At 34.4% G+C, this 18500-nt stretch overlaps 1 protein-coding gene across 1 annotated transcript; it reads left to right on the top strand.

Annotated features, from left to right (window-relative positions):
* On the top strand, window positions 1–13186 carry LOC120351513 (brefeldin A-inhibited guanine nucleotide-exchange protein 1-like). The gene is made up of 3 exons (XM_039429241.1): window positions 1–724; window positions 7022–7203; window positions 12949–13186. Exons 1-3 carry the CDS (start codon window positions 526–528, stop codon window positions 13159–13161), a joined length of 594 nt encoding a protein of 197 aa, XP_039285175.1. The 5' UTR covers window positions 1–525; the 3' UTR covers window positions 13162–13186.
* Window positions 13187–18500: the final 5314 nt, after the last annotated feature.

The raw sequence follows: 18500 nt of genomic DNA, 5'->3' as shown, positions 1-18500 counted from the left end.
GGAAGTGAACATTTGTGACGTCATAGCTCTACTGAAACTCAACATTCGGTTCGCTATGATTATTCATTCTTGGCCGTGTGAGTGTGATTGTAAATATTCATCTACATGTTCTTAGCTCTCGTATAAGGTGAGGTGTTGTTTTGAGATCGTTCGTGGATTTCTCCATTTTTTGTGGTTTACATTGCAGTACTAAGGGTTCAGGATTATTCCCACCTTTAAAACCAGTGTTGAAAGTTTCCCGAAATTGTGTAGATCACACGTTTACGATCAATTTGTGGCTGTGCTATTAGTAGGCCTACTCTAAATACAAACAACGAGCTCCATTTTCATTCTAATTGAAATTTGTCTCTTAGCAATTCAAATTTTTGATAATTTCATCAGGTTTGAGAGTTAATTCAACTAAAATGTACTTTTATTCGACAATAATCACCTCTGAAAAAACGTTTCTTATCTGTGTGTACCAAAATTTACGTCTGATAGTGAATAATTTAGTGAAAAGTGTTGCCGAATTTGCCATGTCAAACGATGAACATGACATCATCCACTAATGTCGAGACGGGCTGTCTGTCTGTGTGTGGAAAGATAACTGAATATGTGTTCTGTTTAACACCTGTTAAAAATGGCAAGTGTCTAGAATGTAAACATGTCAAAATTCAGGTTGTTGAGAGAGACTATGCCAGTGCTGATGAATTTCACAAATATAACCGGATTTTATTTGAAGCAGGTGGGGTATTTGTTTTGTGTTCTGTAAGTTGTGGAAAGAATTGTGAGTTTCCAAGAGAGCTAGTCCTTTCCCCTTAATATATAAATATGTAACAATAACTTTTGTTCAGCAGTCTCAAATACAAATTATGCTTGAAAAATTGTACGGATATATCGCAAAATTTGTATTTCTTCGTTAGGGCCAATCTTGAATATAAATAAAAATAGAAATCTTAGTACCCTTTTTCAATATTGTCTACTCACAACATGTTTCGGCTATATGATGCCATTATCAAGACTTGATAACAATTTTAAAAGGATACTTGGATTTCTATTTTTATTTATATCGCAAAATTTGTTTCCTTACATTCATAGCAAACACGATTCCTTGAAGGTAACGTCCCCGGTGTCTGTTCTCATGGAATTCATCTGTATAATAATATGTTTCATCATCAGAAAATATTTTATAATATTATGGAAATTCATTCATTCATTCATACAATGAGTACATCATCTGTATGATAGGGAGAGGAAAATAAGGTAACCTTGTGTTGTTCCTCTCCCAAATTTATATAAGGTTACACATTGTCCGGAATAGGCCAAGTCTTGTAGTTGTCCACTTAACAAAATTTTAAGTTTTTACTTTCCTTGCCCTATTACCATAGGTATGGAAAGTATTGCTTTCCGAAAAAAATTAAGGTACCCCAATTTCTAAATTTCTATACGTTTCAAGGTCCCCTGAGTCCAAAAAACTGGTTTTTGGGTATTGGTCTGTATGTGTGTGTGTGTGTGTGTGTGTGTGTGTGTGTGTGTGTATGAGTGTATGTGCGTGTGTGTACACGATATCTCATCTCCCAATTAACGGAATGACTTGAAATTTGAAACTTAAGGTCCTTTCACTATAAGGATCCGACACGAACAATTTCGATCAAATGCTATTCAAGATGGCGGCTAAAATGGCGAAAATGTTGTCAAAAACAGGGTTTTTCGTGATTTTCTCGGAAACGGCTCCAACGATTTTGATCAAATTCATACCCAAAATAGTCATCGATAAGCTCTATCAACTGCCACAAGTCCCATATCTGTAAAAATTTCAGGAGCTCCGCCCCATCAATGCAGATAGATTCCCAATTATCAGGCTTCAGATACAATTGAAACAAAAAAAATCAAGTGGAGTAGATTGAGCATGTAAATCTCTACAATTAATATTCAGTAACATTTTCACCTAAAATTGAAAATAAGCTTTAAATTCGAGAAAATGTGATTATTCAATTGCAAATTATTGTTGATTCTCTTAAATCATTCACTATGAAGAAATAGCAGACCTCATATATTGCCCTGTCACCAGCTGGCTCAAATATTTGAATAGTAGACTTGAGATGCGCGGGAACACTAGCGTCAGTGATCAATTTTCATAACGGCAAGGAAAGTTGTGTGAGTGCGCCACACCAGATTTTTAAATTTGTTCACAAAGTAGATTTTCAAATTTAGATGCTACAAAAAAAAGAACGTATATTATTATCACTAAAATAGGAAATATTCACATATCGAAGAAATAATGTTGAAGAAGTTTCAGTAAGAGCTTTGTAATTGATCAAACTACAAGATTTGGCCTGATTCTTTCATTTTCTATTCTAGAAGCTCTAATAGATTCGACCATTCATTATCACCAATTTTATTTACTTTTATTATTGATAATTGTAATTTGGTGTAGGGAGCCGATTTCTCAAACAAAATTACATTTTTTAATAAAAGTTCCAATTGATTATCATTAAAGCTATTCACTATTTAAGAATTTTAATTTGATAACTTTGTGAGTCAGCTTATCAAAGAACTGACTATGAGTTTTGGAAGTGCTAGTACATTATTATTATCATTAAATATACATAAACTATTCACAATTCCTATCAACTCTTGCTTATTGTAAAATACTCATTATTTCTGTCAGAATAAACTAGAAACTTTCAACTGCTGTTTGAATAAACAATACTTTGAACAAACAAGCAAACAATTACTGAAATAATACAGGGTGACACAGAATAATGGGAACTTAAAAACGCCATAAAACATTAGTGGGAAGGGCAAAAATGATTTTATTCAAACTAATGTAAAGTTCAAGACTTGCCATTTGAGAATTATTAATAACATCCATCACTTTTTGAAAATTACTTCTTTAAGATGGCTTCCTCCTGAAAGAATACACTCTTGAAATCTGTGTTGACGATTCCTCATTGATCGCTGCAACATCTCCGTTTCCTGGTCCCGCATGATCTGTCCACCTGCGATTTTCTGTTTGTGGAGCTATCTCAAATCAAACGTTTCCACAACTTGATCAATAACTGTGGTTGAATCATAACAGACAATTCAAAATTAAATTAACAATATTCCAGGTGAAATGTTGCAGGAATCTCAACACAGATTTCAAGACTGTATTCGTGCAGGAGGAAGCCATCTTGAAGAAGTAATTGTCAAAAAGTGATAGATGTTATTAATAATTCTTAAATGACAAGTCTTCAACTTTACATTAGTTTGATTAAAATAATTTTTGGCCTTCCCACTAATGTTTTATGGCGTTTTAAAAGTTCCCGTTATTCTGTGTCACTCTGTATAAGGAGGCTTGTCAGTTTGTGGAAGATATACTTGACAGTAGAAATAGCATCTATTATTAAACCAATCTAGAGCAGTTTTGATAAGAGAGACTAGTACTTATAGTAATTTACTATCCAGTTCATTAATACTTGAATGGGCACTTCGCCTTATCTCTTGAATTATCATAAGCGTATTTGTTCATTCATGTTCGAATAGATCCTGGTAAATTGCAGTTTAACATCTTCAGAGAAAATGTTCAGCCTTAATAGTGTTGATAAAACATAGTATTCACTTTATAAAGGCAGTGGAGAAAGATATGAGAACAGCGATGCTGATTCTCTGCATCTAAAGAGAATAGCTTATACTGGTTGACCGAGCGAAGTGAGGTGACCGCGAAATTCAAGTCGACGGTTTTGCATTTCTCTTTATGTTAATAATTATGTTTATATTTATGTTCCGCATTTACAGCGAAACGCAGCAATAGATTCTCATGAAATTTGACAGGTATGTTCCTTTTTGAATTTCGCGTCGACGTATACATACGGTTTTTTTGAAATTTTGCATTTTAAGGATAATACAAAAGGAAAAGGAGTCTCCTTTGAACGCCAATATTACCGTAAAAATTAGACTTTAGAATTATTCATCATAAATCAGCTGTCTAGTGGACTATAATACTACCTACCCGTTCAAAAACATCGAACATCTTGAAAATGTATCTTTCCATCAACGTTAGTAGACAAGTTGACTATAATACTACCCGTTCAAAAACATCGAACATCTTGAAAATGTATCTTTCCATCAACGTTAGTAGACAGTTGACTATAATACTACCCGTTCATAAACATCGAACATCTTGAGAATGTATCTTTCCATCGTCGTTGTAGACAGTTGCAGCCAGAGCTGATAACAGCGCTCACACTCACATTCCGGGACGACACGTCACGGTACGATAGGACAGAAAACTCTATGTTTATTTAGGATTTTTTCTAGACATTTTAAATTTATTAATTTTTGAGAAAACATAACAACAGGTCAATGTAACTTACTGAGCGCGAGGTCTACTGTTCTCAGAACTACTATTATATCTGATGTAATATCAACTGTGCATTCTTGTATGAAATAACCATATTTTATTCGTCAAGAAAGTATATTTTTCAATGCTTAATGACAGTGGAGCTATAATGTTATAATGGCAGTGGAGAATGATAGGAGAACAGCGATCCCGATTCTCTACTTTCTACAGAGAATAGCTGATATCTGATGTCATATCAATTGTTCATTCTTGAATGAAATAATCATATTTTTTTCGACAAGAAAATATATTTTTTAATGATTGAATAATAAATTTCCTTAATTGATATTAAATATTTTGATACATTCATAAAAAATGATCTGGCAACGTTGCAGAGCTAGAAAAGGATAGCGATATCTGCTTTGTCGAATCTATATATATATATAAAAGCGAAATGGCACTCACTGACTGACTCACTCACTCACTCGCAGAACTAAAAATCGACCGGACCAAAAACGTTCAAATTTGGTAGGTATGTGTAGTTGGCCCTTTAGAGGCGCACTAAGAACGGATTAGGAGAAATTTCCAAAGATACGCCCAAAATCTGCGTTTTTCCAGCGTTTTCTCAGCTTTATGGAGAACAAATGAACAGAAAATGTTCAAATTTAGTACAGAATCTCAGCTGGGGTGTAATAATGTTGTGTAAAGATAGGCGCTCACAGATCGTCATCGGACAGACGGCACGCATCGGACGGATCGGATGATTAGATTTGATGCATTGTTTTCGATTGGAGTGCACATACCTATCCGCATCGTATAGGTCATCGGACAGACGGCACGCATCGGACGGATCGGATGATTAGATTTGATGCATTGTTTTCGATTGGAGTGCACATACCTATCCGCATCGTATAGGTATGCGCACTCCAATTGAAAACAATGCATCAAATCTAATCATCCGATCCGTCCGATGCGTGCCGTCCGTCCAATGACGATCTGTGTGCGCCTACCTTTAGAAGGAATTTGAAATAACGCCAAAGATACGCCCAAAATTAGCGTTTTTTTGCGTTTTCTCAGTTCTTTCATCAAGTAATAGACAGAAAATGTTTGAATTTGGTACAGAGATTTAGAGGGTCTAAAAATTTTGTGATGAGGTGACTTTAATATTTTATCAAAGATACGCCCAAACCAGCGTTTTTCTCAGCTATTCTGCGTTTTCTCAGTACTTTAACTTTCTGATGGAATGAAGCATGCTCAAATGAAAAATGCAGGCGAGCGAAGCGAGCCCGCTGATCCCATTTTTGGACGATCCAGTCTCATCCGTCCAGGCTAGACGGATATGGCGAGCGTAACGAGTCTGACGGCTAGTGATAGATAAGGATAGCAACACCAATATTAATCAAATACTGTCATTATAACGTGGATCTTACTAAAGATAGATTGAATTTTAATAATTCCGGGTAGTCTAAATTCTGTAAGAAAAGAAGCGAGTGAAGTCTAATAGTAATAATTGTAAAGTTTGCACAGTTGATAGGGTAATACTATAAGATTTGGTGTTGAGTATTTCTTTGAATATTGATAAGAGCGTTGTTGAATCATTTTATTGTTGAATTACTATCTTCATTCTCTTTGAGCGGTCATAATTTTGATTGGAGTTTTAGTATGCTTCATTCTGTTGAACAGAGGTGCCAACAGTTGAAATAAACTCATGAATTGCAGCACCGATAGCGATCCTATAATATAATTGTTATCAGAGAGATTTTTAATGATTATGGAAATTTATAAAAAATCATTACACAAATCGTATACATGATTAGAAAATGACCAATAGGTCTAGCCCAAATCTCCTCCTCTTCCGAATTTTGATTGCAGTAGGTCCAAAAAGTATAAACACTGAAACTAATAAACCAAAATTGAAGCATTTGAACATTCAAATTTTTTCATATATATTCTTGAACGAAGCTTCGGCTATTCCGAATTTTTTATTTTATTAGCTTGTACTTATTTTGTTGAAAATTGTTTTTATGTACTCAATTGTATTGCTAAAAATTGAACAATAAATTATTTATCTATCTACTTCAACGAAAACTTAAGAACTCAATTCATCAATCGTATGAACCCAGAAACTGTTTCAACACTTATCCCCAAATTTTAAAATTATAATCATGTTTCTGTAACGAGAATGGATAAAGATTCAATCCATTTTAAACTGGATGAAATCCATATCTAGTCTCGTTTGTTATGAAGTGGTTCACTTTGAGCTTAAGGCTGTGCAAAGGCTAAATATAAACTTTCTACTCGCGATATTTTTCAAAGTTTTTCGATTTGTATATCATCAAGCTAAAAATGAAAAGTTTTCTCAGAAAAACATTTTTTTTTCGATCATTATTTTTTGAGATATGAGCGCCTAAAGTTTAAATTTCTGGGACAGAACATTTCAAATTCGGTAAGAGATAAATCTATGAGATTGAGAGGATAGATTCTTCATGGTATTGTTGATCTAGTAAAATAAAAATTTTCTGAAAATATAAATTTTTAAGATAGTTATTCAATTTACTAAAAATAACCAAAAATAACTTTCAGTTGAGTTATTTTTGGTAAATTGAATAACTTGTTCACTTTTTTTCATTTTATCGATCTGTAGGTGTTATCGATCCTCGAGTGTTCTTCTTTCATTCTATAAGAACATTCTTTCATGTTTTTTTTTTAATTTTTCAGAGGAGATAAAAAAGGAGCTGAAGGATGGGGAGCAGGCCGAAGAGGAAGCAGCATCATCGGCGCTGCCTATGCCAAAGGACAGCAACTGCAATTTCACAGCAGAACGCTATTTCCTGCCGTTCGAGCTGGCCTGCAAGAGCAAAACAGCCAGGATAGTTGTGACGGCTCTGGATTGTCTACAGGTTGGTATTTATAATAATACAGTGTGTACAAAAAGAATGACCCGATTTTATATAGCTATATTTATTATTAGTACTATTAGTATAGTATATTTATTAGTAGTTAAATTCAATAGGGCTTAGTAGTTAAGTAGGGCTTAACAATAACAAATTGCATACTAAAATATTGGAGTTTACGAAATGTATCATAAATTATTATTATTAAACGAAAATCCAATGAAATCGGAATTTCCTCGATATTTAAACATTTATGATACAGATGAAATTACTGAGATATTGCAATTATTAAAATGCTAATGAATTAATTATTATTATTGAACGAAAATCCAAATTAAATGCTGTAATTCACCCCGAAGACTTCTGCTACTGCAAATATTGACAACAGGGTAAACAGCTACATGGAAATTCGATGAGCGCTACCATTCAAAAATTATTTGTCAGTCCGGGAATTATTTGTCCCGGGCTGACAAATAATTTCTGAATAGTAGCGCTCATCGAATTTCCATCTGGTTGTTTACCCTGTTGTCAATATTTGCAGTAGCAGAAGTCTTCGGGGTAAATTATGGCATTTAATTGGGATTGTCGTTAAATAATAATTATTAATTCATTAGCATTTTAATAATTGCAATATCTCAGTAATTTCCATCTGAATCATAAATGTTTAAATATCGGGGACCGAGCTTCGCTCTGGAGTACAAAAGCATAAAAAAATTATTACGAAAGGAGAAATTATAATAACATTCATACAGAAATGTTCTATCTAATCACAGTAAATTGAGATTAATTCCCAGAGGAATGCAAAAATTCCCCTCACAAAGGCCCAGTTGCACAAAAGCCGGTTAAATTTTAATCCTGATTAACTTCACGTGATCCAAATCAGAGAAGACCATTTCAAAAAGATGGATCTACTGGAATTAATCAGGATTGAAAATAGGCCGGCTTTTTTGCAACCGGCACTAATTACCTGATTGAATGATTACAAAAGTTCAACAGCTGAGTCATAATTTTGACACAGTTCCACACACATGAACTCGTTCACTCACTTCCATCATCATCAAACGACTAAATAATAATTATTATCAGCTGTTTTTCCAAGGATGAATTATAATTATCTTTTTAATGTCCTTCAGCGAGTTTTCCCAGAGATGAGACCTTGTGCAATCGAATCTTTATATTTTAAACCCACTATGTTCTGAATTTCGTGAGAATCGTTAGAGCCGTCTTCGAGATCCGGTGAAATACAAACATTTAAACATCTAAACATCCAATCATATAAACAGAAGTTGCTCGTTTAATAGTATAGGATAGGATATGTCCTCCATTGGCTGCACGGACGATATCTAGTCTGTAGCATTAATTTTTTTTTTTAAACATCTTTATTGCCCATAAAAACAAAATACAAAATAAAAAGCTTACAAAAGAAATATTCTAGATTATAATAATATATTATACTATTTTACAAATAAATTAAAATTACATGGCACCACCCAGCAAGGGCAAAACCCTGACCGCTGAGTGAGAGTATCAGCTGTTTAGACAATATAAACATTATTTACTAATAATCAAGCTACAAAAAATCGAAGTTAACAATAAATTACTAGTAATTATAATATTTGACTGATGTCGAAGAAAAATTTTTGTATCACCCACTTATTTATCTGTTCCATCCTCTGTCTACCCCTATTAGAAGATATTCTGACAATGCATTTGGCATGATATTTATTATTTTTGAGCTAAGATACCCCAATTGTTTTCGCACTATTGTCAAATCTGAATAGTTAATATTATAAATGTTATGAGATGTAACTCTCAGTTATACATAGAAACGTTATTATTCACTGTAAATTCCTCCTTCCTCATCCATGCATAATAGAGAAGTTTCTTTATATAATTTGACGTACTGTCATCACTTTAAATTCGGCAAATGTTTCACTACTAAAAAAGCCCTTGGCTTATTAAGAATTGCTTTTATTATCATTTTTTGAAATGTAAAATTTTATTCATGAAAACATCATACGCTCCTCCCCATACCACTAACCCATATTGCACACCGATTGAGCATAGGCAAAGTAAAGGACCCTAAGTAATTTAATGTCTAATATTTTACGGACTTTATAAAAGATAAAGGAAATAAATTTTAAGCGTTTACAAATATATTCTATATGAGGCTCCCACTTGGTTACAATCAACCATGATGCCCAGATACTTTATAGATTTTTCATTTTTTAGTTGAGGGCATGCACAATCCTTCCATTTCTCAAAATCACAATTTGTATGTATTTTTAAATTCATAGCATCATTTGGTTGTCCAACTATTTGTAATTCATCCCAAACTGAGCGTAAGGTGTCTTCTGTCACTGATGCTACAGCCGCTCATATTCGGGTTTACAGTTCATCAATGTCACGAGGTAAGGGAGGAACGTAAACATATCTCCTCAGGAAAAAATCGCATGGTGTTATGACAGGGGAACATTGATGAACTGAAACCCCGATTATCAGCGGCAGTAGCCTCAGTGACAGAAGACACCTTACGCTCAGTTTGGGATAAATGCAGCTGAAGACTAGATGTCGTCCGTGCAGCCAATGGAGGACATATCCTATACTATTAAACGAGCAATTTCTGTTTATATGTTTAGATGTGTGGATGTTTATATGTTTCTATTTCACCGGATCTCAGTTTGGGATGAATTAAGCTACAGACTAGATGTCGTCCTTGCAGCCAATAAAGGACATATCCTATCCTATACTATTAAACGAGCAACTTCTGTTTATATGTTTAGATGTGTGGATGTTTATATGTTTGTATTTCACCGGATCTCAGTTTGGGATGAATTAAGCTACAGACTAGATGTCGTCCTTGCAGCCAATAAAGGACATATCCTATCCTATACTATTAAACGAGCAACTTCTGTTTATATGTTTGGATGTTTAGATGTTTATATGTTTGTATTTCACCGGATCTCGAAAACGGCTCTAACGATTCTCACGAAATTCAGAACATAGTGGGTTTATAATATAAAGATTCGATTGCACTAGGTCTCATCCCTGGGAAAACTCGCTGAAGGACATTCAAAAGATAATTATAATTCATCCTTGGAAAAACAGCTGTATATACTGACTTATTGAACATTTATGATACATTTTCGCAAACTCCAATATTTTGTGAGTATTTTAGTATGCAATTTGTTACTGTTAAGCCCTTCTTCCTAATAAATATAGCTATTTTAAATCGGGTCATTCTTTTTTGTACACACTGTATTATAAAGTTGTTCTTAAAAAATATCTTCATTTATTTAAAAACAGCCATCATCTTCAGCTATAGTAAAATTACCAGGATGGTTGTTACTGCTCTAGATTGTCCAGCAGGTTGGTATTGTCATGCAAATATTCTAAGGCCCGTATGCAGATGCTCGGTTTAAACTTCGTCTAGCCCATCATTGGTTTAATCTCGAGTTTGAACCGTGGATCCGTATGCTGATTCTATTTTTAGTCGATAAACGCCGCTTAATCTGGCTCAAAAGTAAACGCCCAAATTCAGGCATTCAAACTAGCAATATGCGTAAATGGGATGAGTCAGTGTTGCTGTTGAGCATAAACCAACTTTTATTACTAATAGTGAGAGAAATTTTATGACTAATAGAGAATTTTGTTGTCATACACTATATCAAATAATTCAAGATTCAAGATTCTTTATTGCCAGAACAACTTGACATTGTATAAGCACGTCAAAATAATAACAATAATATAACACTTATGAAATAAAAGAGGAATTATGATATAAAATTAAGCATATGATAATAGAAATCGTATAATATATGAAAATATTACAATAAAAATTTGTCTTAGTCAGAAACCAACTACAATTCATATAAATAATAATTAATAAGTTATTCAGTTTTACCAAAAATTAATAGGTACATGTTACATCATGAGCATTCATTATATTGAATACTGAAGATACTCATCTACCGAATAGTACGCCCTCTCTGTTAATTTATTTTTTTAAATTTGTTTGAATTCATTGATTGGCAGCTCTCTAATTTCTAAAGAAAGATTGTTATAAATTTTGGCTTGTTGAAAAATATGCCTATCTCTTGTCTTGGAGAGTCTTTTTTGAGGCAGTGATAGATCATTGTCACGTCGGGTAGAGTAGAAATGATTGGCTCCCAGACGCGGAAAAGAGTCTGTATTCATTTCAACATTTATATATTATAATATAAATTTATAATAATTGCAACAGAAAAACTACAGAGATCCATCGACAAAATTCAAGATTGGACTAGAAAGTGGAGGATGAAACTACATGAAGCAAAGTCGATTCACATCAACTTCACCAATAAGAAGGACCTGCCCATACCAATAACAATAATTAACAACCAAGTTGTACCATAGTCCAATGATGCCAAGTATCTAGGTATGACCTTGGACGCAAAGCTTCGCTGGAAGGGCCCATGTCAAGAAGAAGAGAGAGGAACTTGGAATCAAATATAAGAAGCTGTATGGCTGATCGGTAAAAACTCCAACTTACAAATCCAACAAAGTACTTGTGTACAAACAGATACTAAAGCCAGTAATGGACATTGTATACAACTTGGGGGTGTACCAAAGACAGCAACATCAATGTAATACAACGGTTCCAGAACAAGGTGCTGAAACATTGTGGATGCTCCTTGGTATGTCAGGAACAGCGATCTTCATAGAGACCTGCACGTCGACCTGGTGTCCACCGAGATCCAGAGGCATGCGGAGAGGCACGAGGGGCGACTGCACCAACACGACAACGTTGAGGCGATCCATCTGCTAGACAATGGAGGGTTGGTGCGGAGGCTCAAGGGAGGAAACCGTATGAGCTAGTGTAGTGCTTGTTCAAATCAGTGTCCAGTGAAAGAGCAGAGCAGTGATTGAGTGAATCTATAGTACAGTCATAAGTGTACATATTAATTAAACAATCAATATCAGTGAGAATATCTAATGAGATATTCGCTGTTAACATTTTCAAGTAGTATGTTAGGGTAGAAAAAATTAGCTCATTAGTCTCCAGACTAGATAGCTATAGTATTGTACAATAAAAAAAAATAAAAAAAATTCAACATTTAGCAGGGTATGAAGAATAAATATAGAAGGAAACGTTACAATTTTCAGACTTCGGAAACTTTCTTTAATAGACTCTCTGTTTTTGAAAATAGTAATCTACAAAATAGTGAAGTTTTCACTGAAACTGAAACGGGTATGTGCGACTTTCGCCATTCATCTTCTCTTGGAACTCTTTATCGAAATCGTTTATCAAAGGACCACCTTCTCATTAAAAAAAAGAATTATAAGGGACAAGAATGTTGAAGCGACAGAGCTATTTTTGAAGAATAATTTTCCATATCAAATAGTATCTACACTACTTTCAAATTATTATTTTGTAAGAAATATTTAGCTGTACCATAATTTTCACCAACTTTGTATAATTGAAAGTTGCTGGTTTCGAAGATTACAATACACCAAGCAGTTCATGAGCGAGTTCTCTAACCCAGGGGGTCACTAGTGTATTACTTATTTCATTCGGGAATTTTTATTCATATGTGATTTTCATCCTTCCATAAGGTTACTATAGTGATTCATGTATTCGTAGATTTTTGAACGTTGCTGGTTCATATGAGCCTAACAATTCCTGTCTATAAAATAATTCTTATTGAAAATGAAAATTGTGTAGATGCGCAAATAGAGAGAATTAATTTTCTCTAATTTGTTTGTTTTCAGAAACTGATTGCTTACGGACACCTGACAGGTAATGTCCCTGACTCAGATGCTCCTGGGAAATTGCTGATTGATAGGATAGTGGCGACCATCTGCGACTGCTTCAATGGAACTCAAACTGATGAAAACGTCCAGCTGCAGATTATCAAAGTGAGTAATTCATTCATTCATTTGATTGACCAGACATATAATAGTCAGAAACGAAAATTCACTTGAAAGATTTCAAATCGTAATAGTCTTGAATGTTCTATATATACCGAGTGATCGAAAAGTCTCTTCGCTGTGAAATATATACAAAAATCTGGTGTGGTACACTCACACAACTTTCCTTGCTCATTGAACTGTAAGCCTTATTCTTAAAGGGAGAATGATTTAGGTGAATAACATAATGACGATATTGGCGGCAACATATTTATTTGAAACTACGATCAGACTACTGTATATGTGTATATATAATTGTTTTCAGAGTACTTTTTCCTTTGTGTAAATTGTGAAATTCGATGATTTTTTAAAAGTCGTCAAAACAGCTGTTCTACAGATGAAATATCTCGACTATGTGTTCTTTATAAACTGCTCTACTACCTACCCCATGCACGAGAAGGAGTTTACAAGTCCATTTCTCAAGGATGGGTGTGACCCCATTAGTTTCCAGGAAAAAGACTCATGCCGTTGATAGAGCTAATGAATAAGTATAGAGGGTATGAATTTGAAATAAATCGGTCAAGTCATTTTTGAGAAAATCGTGAAAAACATGGTTTTTAGTAATCATCCGCCATTTTTCTCAAGAATATTACGGAGCTCCTGCAATTTTCCCAGAAATGAGACTCATGTCAGTTGATAGAACTCAAATAGCTATCTATGGTATACATTTGAAGAAAATCGTTAGAGCCGTTAACGAGAAAACCGTGAAAAACAAGGTTTTTTTAGTAATTATCCGCCATTTTTCTCAAGAATATTACGGAGCTCCTGCAATTTTCCCAGAAATGACACTCATGTCAGTTGATAGGACTTATAAATAGCTATCCATGGTATAAATTTGAAGAAAATCGTTAGAGCCGTTTTCGAGAAAACCGTGAAAAACATGTTTTTTTAGTAATTATCCGCCATTTTTTTCGCCATCTTGAATTGAATTTTATTGAATTTCTTATTGTCGGGTCCTCATGGTATAAGGACCTTAAGTTTGAAATTTCAAGTCAATCAGTTGATTAGGAATGGAGTTATCGTGTTCACAGACATACACACACACAGACCAACACCCAAAAATCATGTTTTTGGACTCAGGGGACCTTGAAACGTATAAAAAACTTGAATTTGGGGTACCTTAAATTTTTTTGGAAATCAATTCTTTCCTTATCTATGGTAGTAGGGCAAGGAAAGTAAAAAACAATCATATTCTATCAATCTTCTACAGTCTAAGATCCTGCTTGCGTAATCAAGTTCCCTTGATGTCCTCTAGTTCCAAAAATAGAATTGGAATAGATAGATGTTGTTAAACGGGTTCCTCAACAGAACACAATATGTCACCACACAGCTACTGCTGAAAGACTTTTGGTTACTCGGTATCACAAGCTACAATAAGTAAATTTATTTGAAAAATAATTCCATGGTACATTTTTTTGAAACATTTTTTTATGAAATACAAAAACAAGAGTTGTTATTGTATCGTGTATAAAACAGTTTTTTTAAGAAAAGGGTACTATGGAATTATTTTTTTACTTGAAAAATAAAGTAGCCCGGAAAGAAATCGATTATCGGTGGTATGGATGTTGCATTAGCAAGAGCTGTCACTTTGAACCAAAAGAACTCCCACACCTTAAACTTGGAGTGTTTTGTAACAAAATGACACCTTTCTCAATCTGTAAGTAATTTCAATAAATATTTATGTGCTTTCAAAGTTGTAAAGTCCTTTTATAATCACCCTGAATTGATCTAATACATAATGAAAACAGACTATATATTTGTGTTTTCATCAAAGTCAGTAACATTTGTGGATATGTAATAACGATCAACTTGAAATCTGTGGATGAGTTGAGCATCCAAGGGTTAATATTTGAATATCAACAGCTTATAATGTTTTGCGATTCTGATCTACAACTGTTTGAGTGCAATAAACAATAGAGATGCACGAATAGTTATGTGTGAAATTGAATGAAAACGATTTGATTTCGTCAAAAACACCAATTTATTAAAACAGTTCGAGACAATGTATTATTAAGATACTAGTATCGGTTGTTACACCATAATTAATCTCTAGTGAACTCAGAGAGATACAGTGAAGCTTCACTAGAGGCTGTTAATGGTGTGAAAATCATTTCTATCTCTTGATTTCACTAGAGATTGATAATGGTGTAACAACCGATACTAGTATCTCAAATTGTTGAAATTAATTAGTGGTGTAGACAAAATCGAGTAGTTTTCATTCAATATGGTTATCTACCACAACGTCACCTTGACAACTATACAGAAAGTATGAGTCCGACTTCATAATACGTCATCTATTAGGTTACTGGATAATAGATAAGCTGCACTAGATTCCCCAAGAAAATAGAAAAGTTGATAATGATTAGATTTAAACAAGGGAAGCATTTCATTTTTAAAAATCTGGTGTGGCGCACTCACACAACTTTCCTTGCCGTTATGAAAATTGATCACCTGACGCTAGTGTTCTCGCGCATCTCAAGTCTACTATTCAAAGATATGAGCCAGCTGGTGACAGGGCAATAACGCTGGAGACACACGAGGTCTGCTATCTCTTCATAGTGAATCATTTAATAGAATCAACAGTTGACAACCGTTTGCAATTGAAATAATAACTTTTTCTCGAATTTCGAGCTTATTTTCAATTTTAGGTAAAAATGGTACTGAACATTAATTGTAGAGATTTTCGTGCTCAATCATTTCCACTCGAAATTTTTCGTTTAAATTGTATCTGAAGCCTGATAATTGATAATCCAAAATCAAACTTTGCATAGATGGGGCGGATCTCCTGAAATTTTTACATATATGGGACTTGTGGCAGTTGATATATAGCTTATCAATGACTATTTCAGGTATGAATTTAATCAAAATCGTTAGAGCCGTTTTTGATAAAATCGCGAAAAATCCTGTTTTTGACAACATTTTCGTCATTTTAGCCGCCATCTTGGATTGCATTTGATCGAAATTGTTCGTGTCGAATCCTTATAGTGTAAGGACCTTAAGTTCCAAATTTCAAGTCATTCCGTTAATTGGGACATGAGATATCGTGTACACAGACGCACATACACTCATACACACACACACATACAGACCAATACCCAAAAAACACTTTTTTGGACTCAGGGGACCTTGAAACGTACAGAAATAAAGAAATTGGGGTACCTTAATTTTTAAGGTAAGGAAAGTATTGCTTTCCAAAAAAATTAAGGTACCCCAATTTCAAGTTTTCTATGCGTTTCAAGGTCCCCTGAGTCCAAAAACATGATTTTTGGTATTGGTCTGTGTGTGTGTATGTATGTGTGTTGTATAGTGTGTGTGTGTGTAGGTGTGTATGTCTGTGAACACGATAACTCCATTCCTAATAACCGATTGACTTGAAATTTCAAACTTAAGGTCCTTATACCCTGAGGACCCGACAATAAGAAATTCAATAAAATTCAAGTTCCAAATTTCGAGTCATTCCGTTAATTGGGAGATGAAGATATCGTGTACACAGACGCACATACACTCATACACACACCACACATACAGACCAATACCCAAAAAAACACAATTTTTTGGACTCAGGGACCTTGAACGTACAGAAATAAAGAAATTGGGGTACCTTAATTTTTAAGGTAAGGAAAGTATTGCTTTCCAAAAAAATTAAGGTACCCCAATTTCAAGTTTTCTATGCGTTTCAAGGTCCCCTGAGTCCAAAACCATATTTTTGGGTATTGGTCTGTGTGTGTGTATGTATGTGTGTGTATGTTTGTGTGTGTGTATGTGTGTGTGTGTGTATGTTGTATGTCTGTGAACACGATAACTCCATTCCTAATTAACCGATTGACTTGAAATTTCAAACTTAAGGTCCTTATACCCTGAGGACCCGACAATAAGAAATTCAATAAAATTCAAGTTCCAAATTTCGAGTCATTCCGTTAATTGGGAGATGAAGATATCGTGTACACAGACGCACATACACTCATACACACACACAACACACACCACACACACCACACACACACACACACACACACACACCACACACACACACATACACGACCAATACCCGAAAACCGCTTTCGGACTCAGGGACCTTGGAACGTATAGAAATTTAGAAATTTGGGTACCTTAATTTTTTTCGGAAAGCAATACTTTCCTTACCTATGGTAATAGGACAAGGAAAGTAAAAATAAGTTCACTGTTAGTTGGCTGCAAGTTCAACTGGTAGTTGATTTTAGTAGAATACATCAGTAGCGTGCAGAGAGAAGACCTACAAAACGCTATTCGGCTATCACCTTTCGTTCATCTAGTTCAAAGGTATTGAGGACAAGGAATTACTTTTACAATAATTATTTTGAATCTTAAGTAACCAACAAGAAGCAAACATAAACATGAGTGTAAACATAACCTATTTTTGGACAATTTCTATCAGAATTTGGGAAAGGAACAGTTTTGGGCTTTAGGCCTGTTGTTCCTTTCCAATCATTCATAGTAGAGAATTATATTGTATCTATCAATGTATAAATAAATAAATAATAATAATGTAAGTTAAATAAAATAGAAAAGGGAAGATTATGTTCTCTATTGAAGCGAAAATTTGTTTTTAAATTAACATCTGAGGAAGGATACGGATGAATAATTATTGGGTAATAAAAACGTTAGTAGTAAAAGGATAATACTTTACATATTTCGGTGAAGACATAGTGGAGTGGTTATTTGATCTCTTTAAGATTGAGAGTGTTGGATATAATGCATGTATTTAAATGGAGGCGAACACAGTGGAGCAGTATATTTTAAGCCATTTGAATACATACATTATTTAAACTCTCTCAAGCTTGAAGCTACTTTCGCAACTCCACTTTACCCTTAAGCTAGCTCCGCAGTGCAGGCTGGATGCTTGTCTGACACGGACTAGGCCCTGAGACAGCAAATAATAGCAGCGTTGGTGGAAATGCTAGCGGCCGCAGTAACGTCTTCCACCAGCAATGGTCGGCGTAGTTCAGCCCGCGTACGACGAGAAAGATCGACACAATCCATCGTTTATTTGATCCCTCCACCAACTCAGCCAAGCACCTAGACAATAGAACAATGGAGTGATGGTCTTATTCGCGTTCATCAGCAGTTTTCTTTCTCACGATTATTTTAATTTTTGTGTTACCTATAATCACTAATAACTCCAGTCACCAGTAAAAAGTTTCCAGAAATGTGGTTTACTACCATATTAATGACTTTTCATGATGATTTTTAATTATCTAAAAACATTATTGACATTCTGAGCCTTCAGGCTAAACTTGGGTCGCTGAGAACGAATCTGCAATCAGAATTTCTCTATCACGAGAAATAACAAAAAAAACAGCTGTTGATCTCCGGCA

This window comes from Nilaparvata lugens, chromosome 5 (assembly GCF_014356525.2).
Source record: "Nilaparvata lugens isolate BPH chromosome 5, ASM1435652v1, whole genome shotgun sequence".
NCBI classification, from domain to species: domain Eukaryota; kingdom Metazoa; phylum Arthropoda; class Insecta; order Hemiptera; family Delphacidae; genus Nilaparvata; species Nilaparvata lugens.
Note: the sequence above shows the minus strand (reverse complement) of the source record. Positions and strands in the feature narration are given on the sequence as shown.

What these genes read in the sequence shown, in the direction of transcription:
- LOC120351513 (XM_039429241.1), top strand. Translation starts at nt 526, where the DNA reads ATGAACATGACATCATCCACTAATGTCGAGACGGGCTGTCTGTCTGTG. An exon ending in CCGGATTTTATTTGAAGCAG is followed by an intron (nt 725 to 7,021) that starts GTGGGGTATTTG and finishes TTAATTTTTCAG; the next exon opens with AGGAGATAAAAAAGGAGCTG. An exon ending in CGGCTCTGGATTGTCTACAG is followed by an intron (nt 7,204 to 12,948) that starts GTTGGTATTTAT and finishes GTTTGTTTTCAG; the next exon opens with AAACTGATTGCTTACGGACA.